The following is a 27,660-nucleotide window of genomic DNA, read 5'->3' as shown; positions in this document are numbered from 1 at the left end:
GTTCTTCTCAAGTGCGCACGGAACATTCTCCAGGATAGATCACATCTTGGGTTACAAATCAAGCCTCAGTAAATTTAAGAAAATTGAAATCATATCAAGCATCTTTTCGGACCACAACGCTATGAGATTAGAAATGAATTACAGGGAAAAAAACGTAAAACAGACAAACACATGGAGGCTAAACAATACGTTACTAAATAACCAAGAGATCACTGAAGAAATCAGAGAGGAAATCAAAAAATACCTAGAGACAAATGACAATGAAAACACGACGACCCAAAACCTATGGGATGCAGCAAAAGCAGTTCTAAGAGGGAAGTTTATAGCTATACAAGCCTATCTCAAAAAACAAGAAAAATCTCAAGTAAACAATCTAACCTTACACCTAAAGAAACTAGAGAAAGAAGAACAAACAAAACCCAAAGTTAGCAGAAGGAAAGAAATCATAAAGATCAGAGCAGAAATAAATGAAATAGAAACAAAGAAAACAATAGCAAAGATCAATAAAACTAAAAGTTGGTTCTTTGAGAAGATAAACGAAATTGATAAGCCATTAGCCAGACTCATCAAGAAAAAGAGGGAGAGGACTCAAATCAATAAAATCAGAAATGAAAAAGGAGAAGTTACAACAGACACCGCAGAAATACAAAGCATCCTAAGAGACTACTACAAGCAACTTTATGCCAATAAAATGGACAACCTGGAAGAAATGGACAAATTTTTAGAAAGGTGTAACCTTCCAAGACTGAACCAGGAAGAAACAGAAAATATGAACAGACCAATCACAAGTAATGAAATTGAAACTGTGATTAAAAATCTTCCAACAAACAAACGTCCAGGACCAGATGGCTTCACAGGTGAATTCTATCAAACATTTAGAGAAGAGCTAACACCTATCCTTCTCAAACTCTTCCAAAAAATTGCAGAGGAAGGAACACTCCCAAACTCATTCTATGAGGCCACCATCACCCTGATACCAAAACCAGACAAAGACACTACAAAAAAAGAAAATTACAGACCAATATCACTGATGAATATAGATGCAAAAATCCTCAACAAAATACTAGCAAACAGAATCCAACAACACATTAAAAGGATCATACACCAAGATCAAGTGGGATTTATCCCAGGGATGCAAGGATTCTTCAATATACGCAAATCAATCAATGTGATACACCATATTAACAAATTGAAGAATAAAAACCATATGATCATCTCAATAGATGCAGAAAAAGCTTTTGACAAAATTCAACACCCATTTATGATAAAAACTCTCCAGAAAGTGGGCATAGAGGGAACCTACCTCAACATAATAAAGGCCATATATGACAAACCCACAGCAAACATCATTCTCAATGGTGAAAAACTGAAAGCATTTCCTCTAAGATCAGGAACGAGACAAGGATGTCCACTCTCACCACTATTATTCAACATAGTTCTGGAAGTCCTAGCCACGGCAATCAGAGAAGAAAAAGAAATAAAAGGAATCCAAATAGGAAAAGAAGAAGTAAAACTGTCACTGTTTGCGGATGACATGATACTATACATAGAGAATCCTAAAACTGCCACCAGAAAACTGCTAGAGCTAATTAATGAATATGGTAAAGTTGCAGGATACAAAATTAATGCACAGAAATCTCTTGCATTCCTATACACTAATGATGAAAAATCTGAAAGAGAAATTATGGAAACACTCCCATTTACCATTGCAACAAAAAGAATAAAATACCTAGGAATAAACCTACCTAGGGAGACAAAAGACCTGTATGCAGAAAACTATAAGACACTGATGAAAGAAATTAAAGATGATACCAACAGATGGAGAGATATACCATGTTCTTGGATTGGAAGAATCAACATTGTGAAAATGAGTATACTACCCAAAGCAATATACAGATTCAATGCAACCCCTATCAAATTACCAATGGCATTTTTTACGGAGCTAGAACAAATCATCTTAAAATTTGTATGGAGTCACAAAAGACCCCGAATAGCCAAAGCAGTCTTGAGGGAAAAAAATGGAGCTGGAGGAATCAGACTCCCTGACTTCAGACTATACTACAAAGCTACAGTAATCAAGACAATATGGTACTGGCACAAAAACAGAAACATAGATCAATGGAACAAGATAGAAAGCCCAGAGATTAACCCACGCACCTATGGTCAACTAATCTATGACAAAGGAGGCAAAGATATACAATGGAGAAAAGACAGTCTCTTCAATAAGTGGTGCTGGGAAAACTGGACAGCTACATGTGAAAGAATGAAATAGAATACTCCCTAACACCATACACAAAAATAAACTCAAAATGGATTAGAGACCTAAATATAAGACTGGACACTATAAAACTCTTAGAGGAAAACATAGGAAGAACACTCTTTGACATAAATCACAGCAAGATCTTTTTTGATCCACCTCCTAGAGTAATGGAAATAAAAACAAAAATAAACAAATGGGACCTAATGAAACTTCAAAGCTTTTGCACAGCAAAGGAAACCATAAACAAGACGAAAAGACAACCCTCGGAATGGGAGAAAATATTTGCAAACGAATCAACGGACAAAGGATTAATCTCCAAAATATATAAACAGCTCATTCAGCTCAATATTAAAGAAACAAACACCCCAATCCAAAAATGGGCAGAAGACCTAAATAGACATTTCTCCAAAGAAGACATACAGACGGCCACGAAGCACATGAAAAGATGCTCAACATCGCTAATTATTAGAGAAATGCAAATCAAAACTACAATGAGGTATCACCTCACTCCTGTTAGAATGGGCATCATCAGAAAATCTACAAACAACAAATGCTGGAGAGGGTGTGGAGAAAAGGGAACCCTCTTGCACTGTTGGTGGGAATGTAAATTGATACAGCCACTATGGAGAACAATATGGAGGTTCCTTAAAAAACTAAAAATAGAATTACCATATGACCCAGCAATCCCACTACTGAGCATATACCCAGAGAAAACCGTAATTCAAAAAGACACATGCACCCGAATGTTCATTGCAGCACTATTTACAATAGCTAGGTCATGGAAGCAACCTAAATGCCCATCAACAGACGAATGGATAAAGAAGTTGTGGTACATATATACAATGGAATATTACTCAGCCATAAAAAGGAACGAAACTGAGTCATTTGTTGAGACGTGGATGGATCTAGAGACTGTCATACAGAGTGAAGTAAGTCAGAAAGAGAAAAACAAATATCGTATATTAATGCATGTATGTGGAACCTAGAAAAATGGTACAGATGAGCTGGTTTGCAGGGCAGAAGTTGAGACACAGATGGAGAGAATGGACATATGGACACTAAGGGGGGAAAACTGTGGTGGGGTGGGGATGGTGGTGTGCTGAATTGGGCGATTGGGATTGACATGTATACACTGATGTGTATAAAATTGATGCCTAATAAGAACCTGCAGTATAAAAAAACAAACGAAACAACTAATACTAAACTTTCATTGGGTTATTTGTATGGAAATATGTTAATATAAATGTTTCAGACATTACATGGAATTTCTAAAAATCTTATATTTGTATTTGTATGGAAATATGTATGGAAATATGTTAATATAAATGTTTCAGACATTACATGAAATTTCCAAAAATCTTATATGTTCTGGTATAATGTTATAAGTAATAATCCTAGTTATTACTTTAAAATGTATATCTCAGAAATAACTAATTTTCTTGTCAACTGCATTATTATGAACTTTCATCAAATCTTTAACTGTGGTCATTTTTAAGTCTTTTCTCATTTACAGACAGTTCTGGGTGTACTCTGATGCTTTTGCAAGTATGTTCCTATTAAAGGGTTTCATCTTCAAGAAAGTCATGGAAAAGACTCTGACAAGTACAGGTTTCTGGTAACTGACTGTACTGCTGAACTGAATGAATAAGCATTTTCAGAACTCTAATGAAAAACTGATGAACTCAAAAAAGTGCTAACAAAAGATCAAGATGAAAAAAAAAATTTAATTACATGGGACTGAGTGAACTGATGAGGATGAGTATAATTTTTGTGACTTTCTGTCTGAATTAAAAAAAAAAAAATCCCACAAGGACTCAGAGGCAAAGAATATACAAATCAATTTTCACTGCAAAGTAAAGGAGCTGTTACAGTGGAGGATTACTGGACTGAATGTCAATATTATGACATAGTATGAGTGTGTTTCACGTTTGGTAATTGCAATCATTGTTGCTTTTGTTGTGGTCATCCATGTACAATACTTCGTGTCAGTCTATTTATCTCTTGTAAAAATAAAATACACTGTGTGTGTGTGAAAAAAAAAAATTAATCTCAAGTGAAAACATATGTCCATACAAAAACTTACGCGTAACTATTTATAGCAGCATTATTCATAATAGCCAGAGTGGAAACAACCCAAATGCCCATCAACTGATAAAGGGAGGAACAAAACGTGGCTTATCCAGACAATGGAATGTGATTCAACAACAGAAGAGAATGAAGCATTGACACAGGCTACAACGTGGATGAACTCTGAAAACATGATGCTAAGTGAAAGCCAGGCATAAAGGACCACACAGTGTATGACTGATTCTGTTTATATGAAACACCAGGATAGGCAAATCCGCAGAGACAGAAAGTAGACTGGTGGCTGCCCAGGGATGGGGAGCTGGAGGGAAATGGGAAGTGACTGCTGACAGGTATGACGTTTCTTTGGCGTCAGAAAACATTCCAAAATTGACTGTGCTGATGGCTGCAGACCTCTGTGAATATACTAAAGAACCAATCAATTGTTCACTTTACATGGGTGACTTGTATGGTATGTGAATTATATCTCAATAAAGCTATTATTTTAAAAATTCTTTGGTTTGTGAAGGACATTTCTTTCTTTCTTTTCTCTTTCCTAAAACGTTAACTTTTGGGGACGGGTAGCAAAACACATAAAACTCTAGGGATCTCACTCTCATATGGATATCTTCACTCTGTACTACGTTTTCTTCTTTTTTTTTTTTAATTGAAGTATAGATGATTTACAATGTTAGTACTATGTTTTCAAATGCCATATTTGTACCAAGAACTCAGTTTATGTGAATACATGTTTTAAGATGGAGATCAAGGATTTCTCCCAAACTTGTAAGACAAGCAAACTGGACCCCCACTTGAGGTACGTTATCTTCCAAACTGACACTTCTTAAGTCTTAGTCAAGAGAGCACTTAATGGCTTTTATGGTCCAGATGCAACTTTTTCAGACTCAAAAAGGCATTAACCCATCTGGTCCTGAAAGGCCAATTCTGAGAAAGAACACAGCGGTCATTTAATAGGGCAGAGTAAAAGGGACAGCTTGGTACTTACAGTAAGGGATCAAGAACTAGACTAAGACTCAGAATATCTAGGTCTGCCACTATTCACCTCGATGACCTGGGGTAAGTAATCTAGCTTTTGGTTAAACTGAGAGTTCTCCTTGTTCTGGCTCCTCCACATCTTTCACTGTCTTTTGTTATAATAACGATAGGAAAGTAACAGAATTACCACGGCCACATTCATATTACAGACAGGGAAACTGAGGCAGAGAAAAGTTGCGCTGTTTTCCCCTTCAACAGCCAGAGGTGGCAGAGCTGAGTCTCCAAACCGCGCTGGCTGGCCCCAGAGCTGAGCTCTAAAGCACGCCACACGCTGCCCCTGCCACACCCTGCCCCAGTTTCCACAAATGCATCATGCTCTATACTCTATACACCTGATGCCTCTGCTGACGTAATTTCTTCTGCCCAAGTTTGCCGCCTAACCAACTAGCGGTGTGATCGAGAACAAATTACTTAGCCTTTCTGAGAACCGATTTTCTTACATGTGAAAAGGAGAGGCTAACACGTGTAACCCCTCACAGTACTGTCACAAATACTGAGATAAGGTATGTCAAGTGCCTGACAAGCAACAGACATTCAGTGTCAGTCTCCAGCCGCGCCTGAGCTGACAGCTGCGCACAGGAGCACACGCACCCCTCATGCCTCAGCTGAGTCGCCACCTCCTTCGATGTGGTCCTTGTCCCTCTCACTGCCCCGCAGCGGAGTTCTATTTCTCCTGCTTTCTACTCTATACACCAAAATATAACGCGAGATCAGGCCATCAGCCAAACTATCTCCTCATTAGCCTTCCTGCTTCCAGACTTGCCCGCTCCAATTCATTCTTCATAGTGCAGAGTAATTTTTCTGCTATCACTCCAGCTTAAAATCCCACATAGGTTCCTGTTACTCTTCACAGGAAGTCCACACCCTAGCTCGGCCTGTAACACCCAACGTAATCGGAGCCCGCCCACCCCTCCAGCCCATCTCTCTCCACGCCCCTTCCCACCTGTCACCTCGAGCTCTGCACTCCAGCCCTTCTGAGCTGCCGGCTCCTCTTCCCGCATCACGCTCTGGCTTAGACGTCACCTCCAGATCAACTCTGGTTGGGCACCCCTCTCCACACTCCCTTGGCTATTTAGGTCCATGAAGCCTCAATTTAGGTGCACGAAGCCTCAATCAGAATACATGCTCCACGAGGGCAGGAACCTCGTTCACAATTGTATCCTAAGTGCCTAGAACAAGGCCTGATGTATAGCATATCCTCAATACATGTTTTCTAAATGAATGAATACACGAATCCATTTGAATGTACATCTATCCTACCAGTCTGTGGTAGAACCTCCTGACTCACATATCCCAGGACCCAGCAATGCCTATGACAAAGCAAGTACCCAGCAAACAGCCAGTCATTACTGGCCGTCCGTCTTCTCATCTGAAAAGGGGATGCTTAATTCCTTCTCACTATAAAATTAGTCTTCTAAGAAGGAGAAGACTACAAAGGACCTCTGAAACGTACAGGAATATTTATGGGAATAACTCCAACTGGCAGAAAGCAGGCTCTAATGGAAAAAGTATTATTAGTTTAAGGATATTTTGATCCAATTTGTGTTTCCACTAAGCTGGCTATTTATCTCTCCCCTTATCACTAGAGGAATATAAACCGTGAAACAGAGGCAGGGTAGGGTGCTGAGGGGCAACTCAGTCAAAGGAACAGGGTGGGGATGACAAAAATAAAATGTCAAAAGGAAGGAAGCAGCCGTAATAGTAGTTAATGCTGCTGATATTATACACACACACACACACATATATTTATATATGTATTTTGGCTGCACTGCGCAGCTTGCAGGATCTTAGCTCCCCGATCAGGGATCAAACCTGGGCCCTCGGCAGTGAAAGCAAAGAGTCCTAACCACTGGACCGCCAGGGAATTCCCTGTTTTATATTTTATTTAACTAACTCACTGCCTCAAAACTGTTACCAATCCTCACCATGTTTCTGGAGAATCTCCTGAAGATCTGGCTTGGAAGCAGGGTCCCAAGTGCTATCTCCATCAGCACTTCCTTCAGTATCCTCCTCCGTGGCAGAAGATCCTACTGACAGAATGTGAAGTCTGGTTTCCATGTCTTGAGCATCTGGCTTCAGGAAGGCAGCTGGACCATCAATGCCTAGGGGCCCAACAAAAAGAAAAAAGAAGAAAGTATTATCCACTATTTGGCTGGATGGTTTTGGTGTATGTGATCTGAATTAAGAACCACCAAACCGTTTCACTTCTCCTTCTTTAACATCCACGAGGACATCTGTTAACAGAGGAATCCATTTTATTAGCTGGTGTTCATTTTATCAACACGCCCTGACTGCCACTAAAGTAGATGTACCTGATGCTGTGCTTTAGAAACTTAAGAATGAGACTGAAAGCCAAGTAGGTTCTCCGAAGTCCATCCAGATCTCGTCCAAGCCAGGAGCCGAGGGGGCTGGCTGTAGAGTTGTTTAACCCTGTTCTTCCTTCTCCCCGTCGCTGACTCAGATGTCCCTCTGAGTCCGGCTACTGGAAGAATGGGTGCTCTCTACCTGCTCCTGGCTTCATGGTTAACTCTGCCAGGAGGCAACAATCAAGCCTGGAAGCTCCTCAAGTGGGCACTTCTGGGCACTTTCATTTTGCATGTAAAACAACAGTTCCAGGACGGCTGAGAGCTTTAAGGTACCCTCCACTGATCAGACCACTGCTTTTATTCCAACTCAGAGGCCCTGAATGTGATTAAAGATACACGAAGGTACCTGGCAACGACGCTAATACTGTCCCTTTGGTCCACCTGAGAATCCTCCTGCCTCCCCCAGGCTTGTGAAACCGTGCAGCAGCAGGCAGAGATGCTGCCTGAGTACACACCGTGCAGGGTGACACCGCCGGGCGGGGCCTGAGGTTCCACCAGCGGGGCATGCTCCTCGCTTCCCCTCGGCTTGGGCCGACGTGGCCGGGCCTCTGGGTTCGGCTGCACCATGAGCGGCTCCAGGCGTTTCTTTCTCTGCTTCTTCTCCAGCAGCGCTCTCTGGGGAAAATTGTGATAGCACAGCCAGGAGAGTGATGATGAGATCTAGCTACTTCAACATATATAGTCTTTCATGGATCCTTACAAAACCTCTTGTGAATTAAATTTTCCCACTTAAGAAATGGGAAAATTGAGACACAGAGAGGGAAGGATTCATTCACTTCATTTAATAAATATTTACTAAACGCCTATAAAAGATCTATCTAAAATTATACAAATGTTATTTCTAGCAAAGCTGAGACCATGATCTAAGTATATTAAAAATATATAGTAATTAACGTATGATCAAAGCACAATCAAGTTTAAAATATATGCACACATGAATAGGAGAAAAGATGAAGGAACACAGTAATGGTGATTTCTCTGGGGGTAGCATATGGATGATTATTTTTCCTTTTCTTAGTTTTCTAAATTTTCTTACTTTTGTAACTGGAAGAAAAAGATAAAACTTACTATCCACCGGGTGTGGAGAAAAGGGGACCCTCCTGCACTGTTGATGGGAATGTAAATTGGTGCAGCCACTATGGAGAACAGTATGGAGGTTCCTTAAAAAACTAAAAATAGAGCTACCATATGATCCTGCAATCCCACTCCTGGGCATATATTTGGAGAAAAAACATGGCTCGAAAGAATACATGCACCCCAATGTTCATTGCAGTGCTGTGTACAATAGCTAAGACATGGAAGCAACCTAAATGTCCATCGAAAAATGAATGGATAAAGAAGATGTGGTACATATATACAGTGGAATATTACTCAGCCATAAAAAAGAATGAAATAATGCCATTTACAGCAACATGGATGGACCTAGAGATTATCATACTAAGTGAAGTCAGAGCAAGACAAGTATCGTATGATATCGCTTGTATGCGGAATCTAAAAAAAATGATACAAATGAACTTATTTACAAAACAGAAATAAACTCACAGAGAATGAAGTTATGGTTACCAAAGGGGAAGGACTGGGGCGGGAGGGAAGGATAGAAATGGAGTTTGGGATTGACATATACACACTACTCATATTTAAAATAGATAACCAACAAGGACCTACTGTATAGCACAGGGAACTCTGCTCAATATTCTGTTATAACCTAAATGGGAAAAGAATTTGAAAAAGAATAGACACATGTATATGTATAACTTAATCATTTTGCTGTACACCTTAAACTAACACAACATTATTAATCAACTATAGTCCAATATAAAATTTAAAATTAAAAAAAACTTACTATCCTCTAAACCCCAAACTATTTTCATGTTTTAATCAGCTAAAAAGCAGTAAGTTTTGCTTTCTTGCTCACTTTTACATAATTAGTAATCAAACAAATTAGGGCCAAGGATAAGATGGGAAAAAAATGGCAGTTGGAAAATCCCAATTAAAAAACAATCAACTCTATGGATAAAAGCAAGATAAAGAGTAGGGTAGCAGGAAAAGTCAGGAAAAAAGCATGAGAGACTATCAGAAAAAAATCCAATGAGATGAAAAGGAAGGTACCAGCATATATACTATTTTTACGCCTTGGCAAATAAGAGCTTATAATACATAGAAATTACCGTGGATCTGGGACGTCTCAGAAGAGGAGAGTGTCAAGCCCCAAGCTAAAAAATTAAGCCATGATTTAAAAGCAAAGATATATAACCTACTTTACTGTTTCTCAGGCAAAAAGCCATCTGTTTACTTTTTTCATTGATACTGCTTTTAAAAAGTGCCACTAGGAAGAAGAGTTAATCTAAGGGGTGAGACTATTAGTAGGAAAGGAAGCATTTTTTCTCCAGAACTGGCCTGATGAAAGCTTGCAGATAAATTCAGAAGACAGAAGAAATATACCTATTCTTTTTTACCCAACCTTGTGCATAAGGAAAGAAGCTAGTAGGGAGCTAAAATAATATGCCAAAGGGACTATCCTGTCAAGAAAGAAAATAGAGCTTAGAGCAAGTTGGGAAAGAATAATTGGGATTTTTGAGGTTATTTTGAGATCCATGAATTAATACGCACAGGTGGACCTTAACGTCCCAGGAACACTAAATACACAGGAGGTTATAATGAGGTTCTCCCCCTGGAACTTGCTGACAAGATTCTTCTAGCAACTAAGAAGTCTGTATAATGGATAAGAAGTAAACTAACTGCCTGAAAGAGATGGTAAACATGAAGTACAAAGACATGAGAAACTGTCGCATATTATCCATGTGAAACAAGTGGGACTTCCCTGGCGGTCCAGTGGTTGACACTCCGCTCTCCCACTGCAGGGGCACAGGTTTGATCCCTGGTCCAGGAACTAAGATCCGGTATGCCGCGTGGTACGGCCAAAAAACTAAAAAATAAAATAACTGTGAAACAACTGATGAAACAAGAATACGAGCTATAGCGAATCCATTTTATTAACATATGTAAAGAAAAAATTGTTGTACAGAAAAGGAGCATTCTGCTTGTGGTCTAGAAAAAAGCAGCCAAAGAGCAAGAATTTGACAGAATATGTCCATCCTGTCCAAGAAAGAGAGATACTGACTCTGGCAGACAAGCGCACCCTATCTATTGGGAAAGCTCCCTCTCTCTGAGGACAGGAAACTATCCAAGGCTTCTTCACGGTCTTGTTGAACGAGCCCTCAGGACTATCTCCTTCTCCTTCCTCTGACTCCTTGCTTACCAATCAGCCTTCTCATTTTCAGTCTAAGTTCTTGTTCTTCCCAAGAACAGAGCATCATAAACAGTAGCGATGAATACACACTGCAAGAGTACAGAGTTCTCACTGTAAATGAATAAACTGGCATCTGGCTTCATGAATGAGTGTTGTAAGTTTGACTAGTGTGCATCTGTTCCAGAGGACAATTCTGCCTGTGGTCTAGAAAAGGGGAACCAAAGAGCTAGATGTCACGTTACATCTGGGCTCACTGACAAAATCAAGTTCTGAGACCTGCAAAGGGCAGACTAGATTTGTGGCCACAGTGATCCTATTAAGGTGTCTGGTGGAGCCCTTCTCTATCCATGTCAACGCTAGTCACACCCATTCAGATCAACAACTTAAGAAAAAACAACTCTAGATTCAAACTGTGAACCTCAGGGACACAGCTGCTACATTATTGCACTGAATATACCCTCCTATTGTCCAAGTTTGTAAATAAGAAAAAAACTCACAAAATACCCACAAATGGGCAAACTGCCATCTTGGTAAAAACTGTCACCTAACTTAGCATTCTAATGACTCTCACATAATCTGGACGGAGGAGAAGAGATGTGGCTGAGTTTCAATGTAATGGTGTCAACTTATTTGTGCTTTACCTTCCCTGAAAAGCTAAGCGTGCTTTAGCTGAGGCTACGTAAACAAAGGACTCCTTACCTTTGTAAGGGGAAGGTCAGGGCAGTCGGGAAAAGAGCCAAAGGTGACTGTTTGATGCCTAAATACAATTAAAAATGTTGACTTCAGGACTTTTAAGTGTCACATAAACTAAACCTTTAAATTTCCCAGCTCCCTTGGAAACTGAGCAATAACTCAAAGAATCCATCTTCTCCAGAATCTGGTCGTAGGTCCTACTATCATTCCCTGAAGCAAAATATTGAATGGTAATACCAAAATAAATGAGGAAATAAAGGAGATTATATTCGGGGGGGGGGGGGGTTCCATCAAAGGACTGTATCCAATAAAATAATAAATCCCATGCAAGCCTCAAATTAATGATAGCTTGAGACTCCACTGATTCTCAATTTTCTAAGGACTCCCAGAGATAATGGGTTGGTTACTTTATGACATTCTTGGAACGGACTGCGTAACCGCAGGTACGACCACCAAGATCACAATGGTTGCCAGAGGTCTATCAGTTTGGCTAAAAATAATCAACCTTCCTGGCACACAAAGAGAGATCATGGGAGGATGAAACTAAAAGTTTAAAATCGGACTTTTTTTTTGGCCACACCAAACGGCTCTGGGGATCCTAGTTCCCCGACCAGGGGTGGAACCCGGGCCCCTGCGGTGGAAGCGCCGAGTCCCAACCCCTGGACCGCCAGGAGTCCCTGAATCAGACTTCTTCAAGTACCAATTCGACGCACTGATGGCTGCCTCCCTTCGAAGGGTGCGTATCCATAGTTGGGGACCCAGCCCAAAGGGACTGTGCTATACTTTAATCCGTTGACCGCCAGATGGCATAAACGTTCTCCACCTAACGTGCATCCCTGCCTGAGTAACATCCCTGAGAGAATCTGAAAATCTTTACATTCTGGAGCTGGCTAAGGTGTCACATACCCCGAAAATATGAGTATCTAGTGAGAGTAGTAAAAATAAAAGCAAAATATACTCAGTGGGAATAAACGGTGGTGGGACAACTGGATATCCACATGCAAGAGTGATTTTGGACCCTGCCTCATACCACATAAAAAGATTAACTCAAAACAGATCATGGAAAGTGTAAAACTCTTAGAAAAAAACACAGGAGCAAGTCTTTGTAACCTCGTGTAGGCAATGGTTTCTTAGATGACACCCCAAGTGCAAATGACAAAAGAAAAAACAGATAAAACTTTTGGGCTGAAGACGATACCATCAAAAAAGTAAAAAGACAACCCATAGAATTGGAGAAAATATTTACAAATAATATTTCTGATAAAGAACTTGGGTCTATACTATATAAAGAACTCTTACAACTCAAAACCAAAAAGAAAGTAACCCAGTTTAAAAACGGGCAAAGGATTTGGATGGACATTTCTCCAAAGAGAACATACAGATGGCCACTAAAAATGCTCAACATCACTAGTCATTAGGGAAATGCAAATCAAGACTATAATGAGACTCCACTTCAGACTCACTAAAATGGCTCTAATCAAAGACAGACAATAATAAGTACTGGCAGGAAAGTGGAGAAACTGGAAGCCTTACACACTGCTGGTGGGAGTGTAAAATGGTCAGCGACTGTGGAAAACAGTCTGGCAGTCCCTTGAAATGTTCAACACAGAGTTACCATATGACCTGCAAAGCCACTCCTATTACCCAAGGCATATTAGGTATATCTTGGTATACCTATACTTGGGTAGATCACCCAAGAGAAATGAAAACACGTCCACACAAAAACTTATACACAGATGTTCAGAGAAGCATTATTTGTAATGTGGAAACAACCCAAATGTCCATCAGCTGATGAATGGAGAAACATGGTCTGTCCACAAAACAGAACGTATTCAATAGTAAAAAGGAATGAATTCCTGATACATGCTACAACGTGGGTGAGCCCTTTGCTAAGCCAAAGAAGCCAGGCACAAAAGACTGTATATTGTATGATTCCACTTACACAAGGTTTAAAAATCATTTGTACATTGTAACTGAGCATTAATAATATGTGAATTACATTTCAATAAAGCTGTTCAAAAATCTGTATAGGACAAAAACAGCCATGTGTAAATTATCTGCAAGTCTAGGATTTTTAAACATTAAATTCTAAGATTAACTACCAGAAAAACAGGATAGATATGAAGGAAATGAATTTAATCAAATCAATAACAACTGTAGTGGATGATAAAAGAATACAGTGAGAGAAGGGAAATGGTCTCTGTGGAAATAAGGTAAGTAGAACTGAAGGGCAGGATTCACCTTGTGTCTCTAGTACAAATGATCCAAGGCAGGGAGTGTCCTGGCCAGATATCATATATCTCATTCCTTGGGCAGGTATATCCCTTTAGTAGAGGTGAATTAATTACACCATCACACAATGATATTTACAATAAAGCTCATTTTACAAACTCCACTTGCTCTGATTTCGAACTTACCAGACAGACTCTTCTAATGGGAAACTGATGACCTGATGATTCTGGTATATGGTCACCAGCAATTAATAAATTAATCCCGACTTAAGAGTCACCGCTTATGATACTGGTTAGTATGGACCAATCCTCACGAGACTGATTAACTCTGGTTGCTCTCAGCAAACTACTTCTCAAGCTCAGCCCAATAACTCTCAACCACAGGGACATTCCCACAGCAGAATTCCCACACCGCAGGCGGGGTGGGGAGAGGGAGGGTCCCCAGCCCCTCCCAACTCCACCTACATGCACTGCCACGGGTGGGAATGCCCCGTACCCCTCAGAGGTGGGCGGGGGGGCCGGCATGCCCTGGATTGTGAGCCTCCCACCAAGAGGCTGCCAGCCTGGGAGGCCAGAGTCAGGAGCAACCGAGCCTTCCTCAATGCACCGCCACCCACGCCAGCCCTAACTCCCACACTCTAAGATCCTCCCCAGCAACCTGTTATCTTACCCAGTCTGACCTCACTCCACAAACCAAAGAACTGGGGTTCACAGAGTTTGAGGACCTTACTTGAAATCACACAGCTAATGAAAGGCACAGCCAGAACGGGAACCAAAGTCTGCTCCTGGGCCCAGTGTTGTATTCAGTATGTGGCGCTGCCTTTCCTGCTACAGGCCGTCTGACCGTGCAGTCCCTGGCCCCCTGCTGACGAACCTCCTCTTCTGTTCGTGGCAGCATTTCAGGGCTCGCACAGGATTCTCACACTATTTAGCAACAAAATTTATACATCAGGTCCAAAGAGATCGCTTTGAATCTTTAAAAATTCCCATAAAATTTTATGTCTTTATATTCACTGACTATCTCTGGTAAAGAACTAGCCAAGTAGAGGGAGAAAGACTTTTCACCAAATATCTTTTTTGTATAATTTGAATTCTTATTATTTTATTATTTTTTTATTTTTTTGGCCATGCGGCAGGCGGGATCCTACTTCCCCAACCAGGGTTAGAACCTGTGCCCCCTGCAGTGGAAGCACGGAGTCCTAACCACTGGACCGCCAGGAAAGTCCTTCATATGTTTTTATTACCTATATAAAACCATAGTTTAAAAATGTTTGTACTATAAAAAGGCTTACAAAATCCCCAAATCCCAAAATACCACACACATACCACACCACATGTAGCATTCTCACTGAAAAGAATAAAAATTACAAAATAGTTGGGCCATCTTTTTTAAAAATCCAGAAAATATACCTATATACAAAACTCAAAAACTACACAAAATTTAAATCTTATGTCTTATTTCATCACTTGGTAGATGACCATAGATTTCATTTCATGTTAGCAAGGGATGTACCCCTGAGCCTTATAAAAATAAATCAAAGATCTAAACAAAGATCTAAAATCTTGTGGTATGTCTCCCTAAATACAGTCTGCTATGCAATGGAATGTAAAAGATAAAGGGCTCATCGCAATTATTCTGATCTTGGGCAGGGGCGGTGGGGGCGGGGGGGTGATAAATCTATATCTAATCACGATTTCCCTCGTGATCCCAGATTCTCTTCTTTCCTTGTGTGTGTTTGCTTTTTCAGTACTAGAAAGAACTGTTTATTTCACAGGCTCAGCGGCAGTTTTACGGGATCAGGTGCACAACCCAAGCTGGCTCCTCTGCTTAGAGGGCACAGGCCCTGCGCAGAGAGATGCAGGCAGCCTCCTGCAACTGCTGAGATGTTTGTGGCCGTTTCCTACCCTGCTGTGCAACACCAGATTTGCTTAAAATGTGCCCCAGTCTCCTTAAAGGATGCCAGCAGTGGTTGTGAGGAAGCCTGCCTGTCCGTGAAGCTGCTACTGCCGGGCTCCCTGGGCCAGGGCACCTGGAGGGGGCAGGGCGGACGGTGCGCACCACCACCGGGCCTCGTCCAGAGGCGGTGAGGCTGAGGCCATGGTCCAGGCCCGGGAGGCCGAGCCCAGCCAGGGAGGAGGGCAGCGGGCAGAGCAGGATGCGTGGTGCTGACCACTGAGGCGACTGCCACCACCTTGAAGCGGAGGGTCCCTGAAGACCACTGGGCCACGCTCTGTTCCAGGCGCACATGAGAAGGCCTCCCAGGTGGTGGCCTGAGAGGTGGTGGACTTGGTGACAGGCCCCACGGAGGCACCATGGACACCAAGGGCTTGGGAGGGGCCCTGGAGGCCAGATGGTCCCAGGCACGTCCCCGTGGAGACCTCGTAACTAGTTTGTAGTGATTCCACCTTTAAAGTAATTTACTACACTCCAAGTCCTGTTAGGAGGTCCAACAGCAACATAAAAAAGCAAGACAAAACTTTGGAGGTATTTTTAGTCACCTACCACTCTAGACACTGATTGTTAATGATCCTACATCACAGCCTGGACCTACAGAGTTTCCTGAATTAGAAAACATTCATATGGAAGTAATATATGTTGGGTATAGGTTCTAAACTGACTAATCATGATGATCACATCATGTAACAATACAAAACTGTTCATTTATTCCTTCCTTCATTCAAACATTTAATGAAGGATCACTATGGGCCCAGCCCTAGGCCAGGAACTTCTGATATAATGGTCATCGTTAACAGACTCAGTTCCTGTTCTCATGGAGCTTAGTCTAATGGAGGAGATGAACATAAGTCAAATCAGTGCAAAAAAAAGATAATAATAATGTGTAAGTGAAAAGTGGGACCAGTGCTGTGAAGAAAAGTATTCTGTAGACAATAGAGGCTTTTAAGCAGCACAGTACCATTTTCAGATTTCCATTTTAAGATAAGAAAAAGATCTTGTAGTTACATGAAATTACAGTGCAGAGAGGTGTTTAAGGCAGCAGGATCAAATTAACTACACAGAAATACAATGTTAACATTTTCCTATTTCTTATGACAGCTGCCAAGGAATTTTCAGTGATTTAAGTCCAAGGCCAGTTTTAATGCTGATGTCCTCAAGGCACGTGGGTCTTGCCAGAGCCCAAAGTCCAGACCATCAGCTTCATGGTCAACATAGCTCTCCACGTCTTTCAAGAAAGGAGACTCTACTCACCTGATTGTCCAGTTTCAGCTGCCGGAGCTTCACGGTCTCATCCTCAAAGGCACTGTTAAAAAAAACATTAAAAAAAAGCATGTAAAGAGAAAATCCTTTTAAAACCATGTCAATCTCATCTTTTCCATGTATCTAGTCCTTTGGGCTATTTGGAACCAATTAATTCTACCTTAGGGAAAGCACGGGTTTCTAGATGCTGCCCACAGTGACTGCAGGAGGACGTGCCATCCTTAATGCCACACACAGTCCACAGAGGACCTGAGGAGACTGAAATACCCAAAGGATAAGAAAAAGGCAGAGCACAGACCCCCATGCATGCGGGGATTTTTTTTTTTTCCTCTTTAAAACCATATACTGGGGACTTCCCTGGTGGCGCAGTGGTTAAGAATCCACCTGCCACTGCAGGGGACACAGGTTTGAGCCCTGGTCCGGGAAGATCCCACATGCCGCGGAGCAACTAAGCCCCTGCACCACAACTACTGAGCCTGCGCTCTAGAGCCCATGAGCCACAACTACTGAGCCCACGTGCCACAGCTACTGAGGCCCCCATGCCTAGAACCCATGCTCCGCAACAAGAGAAGCCACCACAATGAGAAGCCCGTGCACTGCAAGGAAGAGTAGCCCCCGCTCGCCGCAACTAGAGAAAGCCCGCGTGCAGCAATGTGACCAAAAAATAAATAAATAAATAATCTACAAACAACAAATGCTGGAGAGGGTGTGGAGAAAAGGGAACTCTCTTGCACTGTTGGTGGGAATGTAAATTGATACAGCCACTATGGAGAACAGTATGGAGGTTCCTTAAAAAACTAAAAATAGAATGACCATATGATCCAGCAATCCCACTACTGGGCATACACCCAGAGAAAACCATAATTCAAAAAGACACATGTACCCCAATGTTCACTGCAGCACTATTTACAATAGCCAGGTCAGGGAAGCAACCTAAATGTCCATTGACAGACGAATGGATAAAGAAGTTGTGGTACATATCTACAATGGAGTATCAGCCATAAAAAGGAACGAAATTGAGTCATTTGTTGAGACACGGATGGATCTAGAGACTGTCATACAGAGTGAAGTCAGAAAGAGAAAAGCAAATATCGTATATTACCGCATGTATGTGGAACCTAGAAAAATGGTACAGATGAACCGGTTTGCAGGGCAGAAGTTGAGACACAGATGCAGAGAACAAACGTATGGACACCAAGGGGGGAAAGCGGCGGGGGGGTGGGGATGGTGGTGTGCTGAATCGGGCGACTGGGATTGACATGTATACATTGATGTGTATAAAACTGATGACTAATAAGAACCTGCTGTATAAAAAAATAAATAAAATTAAATTAAAATATTAAAAAAAAGATATAAGCAACAAGGATATATTGTATAGCACAGGGAATTATAGCCATTATCTTGTAATAACTAATATAATATTGTAAATCAACTATACTTCAATAAAAAAGGAATATTAAGTTAAAAACATTTGCTAATTTGATAGGTAAATTGGCCTCTTGATTTAATTTATGGTTTTGATGATTAAACAATTTCTAAATAATTTTTCATGTGTATTAATTACTTAATATAGTGAGTTTAAACAATTTTTCATATTTATTAATTACTTAATAAAGTGTAGTTAAATAGGGACTACATTAAAGTCTTGCAATAATGCTGAAGGGAATTCAGCACTATCTAGTCTCAATCTTTCATTTCATAGATAAGGACCAGTAGTTAGTCCAGGGAGGTTATATGGTTTGACCAAAGATCAGACAGAATTATCACTGATTAAAAAAAAAAAAAAATACTTAGCACTGTCTGGAATATAATGAATACTCAGTATATGTTTTTTTTTTAAAATAAATTTATTTATTTATTTATTTAGTTTTGGCTGCGTTGGGTCTTTGTTGCTGTGCGCGGGCTTTCTCTAGCTGCGGCAAGCAGGGGCTACTCTTCATTGCAGTGCGCAGGCTTCTCATTGCGGTGGCTTCTCTTGTTGCAGAGCACGGGCTCTAGGCACGCGGGCTTCAGTAGTTGTGGCATGCGGGCTTAGTTGCTCCGTGGCATGTGGGATCTTCCCAGACCAGGGTTCGAACCCATGTCCCCTGCATTGGCAGGTGGATTCTTATCCACTGCGCCAACAGGTAAGTCCCAGTGCTAAGTATTTTTAATGTATTATTTTATTTACTCCTCAAAACAGTCCTATGAATTAGGTACTATTATTTTTCACACTTTGAAGATAAAGAAACAGACCTGAAGAGCCATGCAGAAACAGCAGAAACAGACACTAATCCTGGTCCCTTTGCAAAGTCTAAATTACACCTAAAAATCAAATATATTCTACTTCTTTTTTGAAGCTAGCTCTAGGAGACAGAAAGTTAGATAGTATATAGCATCTTACTAAAGCCACTGACTTCCTTTAGATCTAGCAAGTCATGTAACTTCCTCTTCATTAAAAGAATTAATAACACACTATGCCAGGGAACTGCCTGGTGGTCCAGTGGTTAGGACTCCACGCTTCCAAAGACGGGGGGGCCCGCGTTCGATCCCTGGTTGGGGAACTAAGATCCCGCAAGCTTGCGTGGCCCAGCCAAAAACAAAACAGAACAATACAAAACTCTATGCCAGTCATCACAGTAGACTGCAAGTACGGATGAACAGACAAGATTTAATACCATCAGGAGACAGATTTGCTTGACTGACGGAAGTCCACAAAAATGGAATCAAATGACTGTCTTCAACTGATAAACCAAACCCTTCTGAATGTCTTTAAGCTCTCTCTAAAGTCTTTTCTATTTCTGACAATTTCCTAATTTAAGATTTTGTGACTCATCATTCTTAGAAACAGTAAAGTATAAAACAAGGCAGAAGTGGCTCTCAATTATCTGTACTATAAATTTTTACTAGGAGTTGATTGCCAGAAAAAAACTATAAATACAAAATCTTATTTAATAAGACAAATTCCATGGCTACAAAGGGAAGAATGGCTTTCCTGCATTTGGGGTAAACACACCAAAGCACTTTGGTTTAACGGTTAACCACCACATTCCTACCTTTTAGAGGTTTTATGCATTTTAATAATGCATCGCAACCTGGAATTTGTATACGATGTCCAAGGCTCTTCCTGACTACTAACGTGAAAGCAGATTTAATAACCCCTTAGATATAGATGTGGAGGTGCATTCTGATTCTCTGACAGTCCCCTCTATTAATTCCTTTATAACCTTTACGTTTTAGAATAACAACTTGGGCTTGCCTGGTGGCGCAGTGGTTAGGAATCCGTCTGCCAATGCAGGGGACACGGGTTCCAGCCCTGGGCCAGGAAGATCCCACATGCCGCAGAGCAACTAAGCCCATGCGCCACAACTACTGAGCCCGCGTGCCACAACTACTGAAGCCTGCGTGCCTACAGGCCATGCTCTGCAACAAGAGAAGCCACCGCAATGAGAAGCCCACACACCGCAACGAAGAGTAGCCCCCGCTTGCCACAACTAGAGAAAAGCTCACGTGCCGCAACAAAGACCCAACGCAGCCAAAAATAAAATAAATAATAAATTTTAAAAAAAGAATAGCAACAACAACATTGAGTGTTAAATAAATCATCTCGTTTTTCTCCCTAGCTTAAAAGAGTGACAAATAGACAAAAATATCAGATATGTTATACATTTCGCCTCGACTTTGTGGGCCCCTATCTAGATACGCTCCTGATTTACTTACTGTTTTTAATCCTCATTCACATATTTTTAAACCAAGCTTTATGTATACAGTGATAGATTATTAGTATCCAGTGAACATTAGTATACACTTGAAAAAGTCCTACATGAAACAACTAAGACAAAAAGTAAATTCACTGTAATGGATTAGTATTTTCAACAGCTACTGCTATGAATCTGCTTTTCCTCCAACTCACTTGGCCCTCTTCACTAAACCAGAACTGTGAGACCCTCTAGCATGGAAAAAAAAATCATTCTATCCCCCCATAAAATGTTAAAACCTCTTCAATAACGCTAAAATCTGAAACACAACTGAAGTCCTCAAACATTTCTCTGAAGACCTCTAACAGTGAAGACAACAGGTGTGTCTTTAATGCCTTATCCTAACACCACTAATTCCTTTCATCAAGCCTGGGCAAGATGAACAGTTTACATAAACAGGGTGGTATAAGCAAAGCATCTGACCGCAACAGAAGAGGCACTAAAAAGATGCTATGTAACTGTAGCACTTAGATACCGCCTCCGCATCAAAAGTTACACTTTCTCTGTGTTCTAGTTTTAAATTATAACTTAGCAGAAATAATAAAGATATTTTATGTACTTACAATAAATCTGAACTAGCATTTCTAGTCAAACTGGAATATGATCTTACTAAACTTGCATTTTTTCCTTTAATAGTCTCTTTCCTTCATTTGAAACTAAGTTGTTGAATAGCAGGCCTAAAAAAGCCTGGTTAGTAAATCCACACAAAACAAAAAGAAGTCCTATAGAGTAAAAGAAATGAAATTACTGTTTTTCCTCCCATTTTTCTCATGGAAAATTTCCTATTTACTTGGTACAGAAAAAACCTTAAACATATATCTTTGAGGAACACAGATCAATCACACAAGTGTGGCCCATGGAAATGCCCACAGAACACCACTCTCTTGGACTACTCTCCAGTTACTGATTAGCCACAAACTAAACTGAAGATACCCACAAGGCTCTACTGCAGAATATACACAGAGAATTTTCTGAGAATGTGCTCAACCTACCCAACTTTGTTTACGGGCACCAATCTCAAAATGGATCAAAGACCAAAATGTAAGAGCTACAACTATAAAACTTAGAAGAAAACATAAGAGTAAATCTTCATGGGACTTCCCTGGTGGGTCAGTGGTTAAGAATCTGCCTGCCAATGCAGGGGACACGGGTTCAAGCCCTGGTCCGGGAAGATCCCACACGCCGCAGAGCAACTAAGCCCGTGCGCCACAACTACTGAGCCTGTGCTCTAGAGCCCGCGAGCCACAGCTACCGAGCCCACGCGCCCAGAGCCCGTGCGATGCAACGAAGAGAAGCCACCACAATGAGAAGCCTGCGCACCGCAACGAAGAGTAGCCCCCGCTAGCCTCAACTAGAGAAAGCCCGTGCACAGCAACAAAGACCCAATGCAGCCAAAAATAAATAAATTAATTAATTAAAAAAAAATCTTCATGACACTGAATTTGAAAATTGATTCTTAGATGACACCAAAAGCATGTGTAACAAAAGACAGTTAAACTGGACTTCATCAAAATTAAAAACTCTGGTCATCAAAGGACATTATCAAGAAGGTGAAAAGACAACCCACAAAATGGGAGAGAATATTTGCAAATCATATATCTGATAAGGGTCTAGTATTCAGAATATATAAAGAACTCTTACAACTCAACAACCAAAAGACAACCTAATTTTTAAAATGTGCAAAGGATCTGAACAGACGTTTCGCCAAAGTAGATACACAAATGGCCAATAAGCACATGAAAAGATACCTAACATTAGTCATCAAGAAATGTAAATCGAAACCACAATGAGACGGGGCTTCCCTGGTAGCACAGTGGTTAAGAATCCGCCTGCCAAGGCAGGGGACAAGGGTTCAAGCCCTGGTACGGGAAGATCCCACATGCCGCAGAGCAACTAAGCCCGTGCACCACGACTACTGAGCCTGTGCTCTAGAGCCCAAGAGACACAACTACTGAGCCCATGTGCCACAACTACTGAAGCCCACACGCCTAGAGCCCATGCTCTGCAACAAGAGAAGCCACCGCAATGAGAAGCCTGTGCACCGCAACAAAGAGTAGCCCCCACTCGCCACAACTAGAGAAAGCCCACGCGCAGCAACAAAGACCCAACGCAGCCAAAAATAAAAAATAAATTAAGGGCTTCCCTGGTGGCGCAGTGGTTGAGCATCTGCCTGCCAATGCAGGGGACACGGGTTCGAGCCCTGGTCTGGGAAGATCCCACATGCCGCGGAGCAGCTGGGCCCGTGAGCCACAATTACTGAGCCTGCGCGTCTGGAGCCTGTGCTCTGCAACAAGAGAGGCCGCGATAGTGAGAGGCCCGCGCACGGCGATGAAGAGTGGCCCCCGCTTGCCACAATTGGAGAAAGCCCTCGCACAGAAACGAAGACCCAACACAGCCATAAATAAATAAATAAATAAATAAATAATTAAAACAAAAAACAAAAAAACACAATGAGATACCACTTCATACCCACCAGGATGGCTATGATAAAAGACAGATAATAACAAGTGTTGGTGAGGCTATAGAGAAATCAGAATCCTCATTTACTGCTGGTGGGAATGTAAAATGGTGCAGACACTTGGGAAAACAGTCTGGCAGTTCTTAAAATGTTTAAACATAAAGTTACCATATGACCCAGACATTCTACTCCTAGGCATATAGCCAAGAGAAATGAAAAGACATATACCCACACCAAAACTTGTACACATTTTTTTCTTTATAGCATATTATTTCTTTAATAGAAAGGAATTCTGAAATAGTATATGTGTTCTACATCGATTATGAAAATAATACATACCCATTTCATAAATCATATTAAAATTTATAAAGAAGAAATGTTTTTTCATAATTCTATCATCTTGAGATGGTCACTACTAACTGCAGCAAACATCTTTCTAAATGTTTCCATAAATTTATTTACATTTACATATTTGAAGTATTTATGACTTTTGCATCTTTAACTTAAGATTATACTATAAGCATCTTTTTATTATTATAAAAGTTTAAAAATATTACATTAAATGGCTATATAATATTCTATCATACAGACATTTCATAAATTTGTTTTCTTTTTTTATTGTGGTAAAAAACACATGATAAAATTTAATATCTCAACCATTTTTAAGTGTATAGTTCAGTAGTGTTAAGTATGTTTACATTGTTCTGTGTATAACAATTTTTATGGCAGCGTTATTCACAATAGCCAAAAGGTAGACACAGCCCAAATGTCCATCAGCTGATGAATGGACCTGGTATATCTATCTATACAATACAATATCATTCAGCCATAAAAAGGAGTAAGTATTGAAACATGGGAGAACCATGAAAACATTATGCTAAGTGAAAGAAACCAGTCACAAAAGACCACATATTATGATTCCGTTTTTATGAAATTGGCAAATTTAGGGACAATGTAAATTAGTGATTGTTTAGGGATGGGGGATAGGAGTTGGGGGGTAATAGCTACAGGGTATGGAGTAGCTGTTTGAGATGATGAAAATGTCCTAAAATTGATTGTGGTGATGGTTGCGCATCTTTGTAAATATACTAATAACCATAAGAAGTGTGTATACTTTAAATGGGTGAACTGTATGAGTTATACCATAAAGTTATTAAAAATAGAATCTGTGAACCCATACTGATTCTAAGTAAATAAACAAATAAAGGTCACAACAAAGATCTTCCTTCCAGACTAATGTCAACTAATAAGTATAGAATCAATGACAGAAGTAGAATATGACCATTTTATAACCACCATTTAATAATCAACTTTTTCAAGAGACATCGATGGATGCTATAACCACTGCGTGAAACAGGATATTCAACACAATCTCAAGTATCTCCCCACAGAGTACATTAATTACAAAGAGGAAAAGGTAACTTCACAATGAAGAAATGTGACAGACATTGCCTTAACCAAGTGATGGGATACAGCAACTATGATAGGACAGACTGGTATCAGGTATCCCCTGATGTGACGTACTGAGAAGAATACAATACAATGTATGTAATCTTCCCGCCAACAATGTTTAACCTAAATCTATTCAGGAGGAATCAAATCCAATGGAGGGAAATTCTGCAAGACAACTGTCAGGACTCTTCAAAAACATCAAAATCAAGAGAGATCCTCCCCCGTCGCAAAACGCTGGAGAACTGTTTGTTCTAGGTTAAAGTAGAGGAAATTTAAGAGATTTCTGGAAACCAGACATAACACATAGCCCTTGAATTCTGGACCACAACATACACACAGTAAAGACTGTCACTGGTGCACTGAGGATATCAGACTATGAGCTCCGCATCAGGAAAGAACAGGAATGGGAAGTGTCCTGTGTGCGATAACAGCACTGTGGTCATGCAGGAGAATGCCCTTCTGGGTGGGAACAGGGTAGAAATAATGAAAGAACGGGAACAGGGCAGTAAGTATGAGGGAGCCACACTTCTCTGAGTATCCATGAGTCCATAATGATATGAATGAATAAATAATGAATGAATAAATGGGGGAGAAGGGACAGCTCTTCCTTACAGAAAGAAAAAAAAAATCCAGAGAATAAAGATAAGAAGAATGATAGAAATCAAAAATCACCATTAGGAAATACTACAGTAATAACTGTTGCAGGCAATAACCATCAATGGATTCTAAAGCTGGTAGGTGAAAGTACGATGAGAAAAAGGATATTTGCATAGTGTCAAAATATCTTCCTAACACCATTGTAAAGCAATTATACTCCAATAAAGATGTTAAAAAAAAAAAGTATCTTCCCACAAGATAATTACTAATTACAATGGGAAAATAGTACCTTTATAGCGGAGAAACCTGGGAGACAGCATCTTAACTAAGTGATTAAGATTAGCATCACCAATAGCAAGATAACAACATGTTCCTCCTGATATGACGCACTGAGAAGGGCACAGCATCAGGTCTGTGGGATTCTTTTTTTTTTTTTTTTGACAGCCGAGTGGAAGTGTAGAGTCTTAACCACTGGACCACCAGGGAAGTTCCAAGGATTCTTGCCAAAAATGCATAGTCTCGATTTAATCATGAGGAAACACCAGACAAACTCACAGTAAGGAACAGTCTACTCTTCAAAAGTATCAAAGTCAGTAAAGGCAAATTAAGGCAGATTAAGAAACTGCAGGGGCTTCCCTGGTGGCGCAGTGGTTAAGAATCCGCCTGCCAATGCAGGGGACACGGGTTCGAGCCCTGGTCTGGGAAGATCCCACATGCCGCGAAGCAGCTGGGCCCGTGCGCCACAACTACTGAGCCCACGTGCCGCAACTACTGAAGCCCACGCGCCTAGAGCCCGTGCACCACAACAAGAGACGCCACCACAATGAGAAGCCTGCGCACCGCAACGAAGAGTAGCCCCCGCTCGCCACAACTAGAGAAAGCCCGCGCACAGCAACGAAGACCCAATGCAGCCAAAAATTAATAACTAAATTAATTAATTAATTAATTTTTTAAAAAGGCAATGAATCTATGTGAAGGGCACAGGTTATCAACTGTACTTTTCTTGCAACTTTCCAGCATATTTAAATTTTTTCAAAATAAGAAATTAGAGGAAAAAAAGAGAACAGACATTTTGCTAAATGTCTATTTCACAGTCATGTACTGAGTACACTTAAAATCCACATGTCCTTTATTCTAGCACCTAAATTACATATGCAGTATTTCTAAGGAAGGCGGATGATGTGAAACAATAAAGAAATGTGCCCAAGATCAAACATGTGAGAAACTTAGAGCCTACCTTAAAACATTACTCATTCGATTGCTGGTCCACAGCTGTACCTAACAGACCATGCTGCCAAACAATTTGAAGCATTTAATAATATATCAGTGACCTGCTAGATTCCATGATTATTCTACACTTTTAACATTCCTGTCAAGTTCTCTCAGCCTGCAAAAAATAAATAAATAAAATTTTCTAGCTGCTAATAACAACATTCATTGCTGCTATACAGTCAAGGAGTGCTTCTTGCTGCATCCTACACTGTGCCAGATGATAAGGATGCTGTAACCAGCACCTAGCTGCAATTCGGCCAGTGATGCAGGGAGCTGAACAGGCTTCTTCTGTGGTTCTGCAGGAATTAAACACTAACCCTGCCAGGAATGCAGCAGGAGAAGACTTGCCAAATGAAGGCTGTGCGCAGCCCATGGCTTTCCTAACAGCAACTGAGTGAACACTTCCTTCATCGACTATAATATTGCTTCACAATGTGACAAATGATACTTTTCAGTCTCAGAAACTAGTTACAAGAACTTCCCTGGTGGTCCAGTGGCTAAGACTCTGCGCTCCCAATGCAGGGGCCCTGGGTTCGATCCCTGGTCAGGGAACTAGATCCCACATGCCGCAACTAAAGATCCCACGTGCTGCAACTTAGACCCGGTGCAGCCAAATAAATAAATATTAAAACACTTCTAATACTCAAAAGAAAAGCAAAATTACCAAAGAAACTTACAAACCTCAGCACTTTCTAACGTCACCAACATTACTAAGGGCATGTGGTGCCTAGAATATGGAGGACGTAAAATAAATGTCTGATGAATGAACTTTATAAATTTATTTATTTATTATTTATTTTTGGCTGCATTGGGTCTTCGTTGCTGCGCGTGTGCTTTCTCAAGTTGCGGCGAGTGGGGGCTACTCTGCGTTGCAGTGCGCGGGCTTCTCATTGCGGTGGCTTCTCCTGTTGCAAAGCACAGGCTCTAGGTGCACAGGCTTCAGTAGTTGTGGCACACGAGCTCAGCAGTTGTGGCTCACGGGCTCTAGAGCGCAGGCTCAGCAGTTG

The 27,660-nt window shown here is 40.8% G+C and overlaps 1 protein-coding gene across 5 annotated transcripts in view; it reads right to left on the bottom strand.

The window, feature by feature from the left end:
• Positions 1–27,660, bottom strand: part of TULP3 (TUB like protein 3) — a 51,934-nt gene that overhangs the window by 12,454 nt on the left and 11,820 nt on the right. For 2 of the 5 annotated variants that reach the window (XM_068562161.1, XM_068562164.1), the window contains exons 2-4: positions 17,129–17,180; positions 8,202–8,361; positions 7,306–7,482 (exon numbers count right to left, since the gene is read on the bottom strand). In XM_068562161.1, the coding sequence (XP_068418262.1) occupies positions 7,306–7,482; positions 8,202–8,361; positions 17,129–17,180 (389 nt within the window). Of the gene's footprint in view, positions 1–7,305; positions 7,483–8,201; positions 8,362–9,411; positions 9,452–9,914; positions 10,639–14,650; positions 14,749–17,128; positions 17,184–27,660 lie in introns of those variants that run through there. The other 3 variants (XM_068562162.1, XM_068562165.1, XM_068562163.1) reach the window with 3 other exon arrangements.

Source organism: Eschrichtius robustus, chromosome 13 (assembly GCF_028021215.1).
Source record: "Eschrichtius robustus isolate mEscRob2 chromosome 13, mEscRob2.pri, whole genome shotgun sequence".
NCBI classification, from domain to species: Eukaryota; Metazoa; Chordata; class Mammalia; order Artiodactyla; family Eschrichtiidae; genus Eschrichtius; species Eschrichtius robustus.
This window is presented reverse-complemented; position numbering and strand designations above follow the sequence as displayed.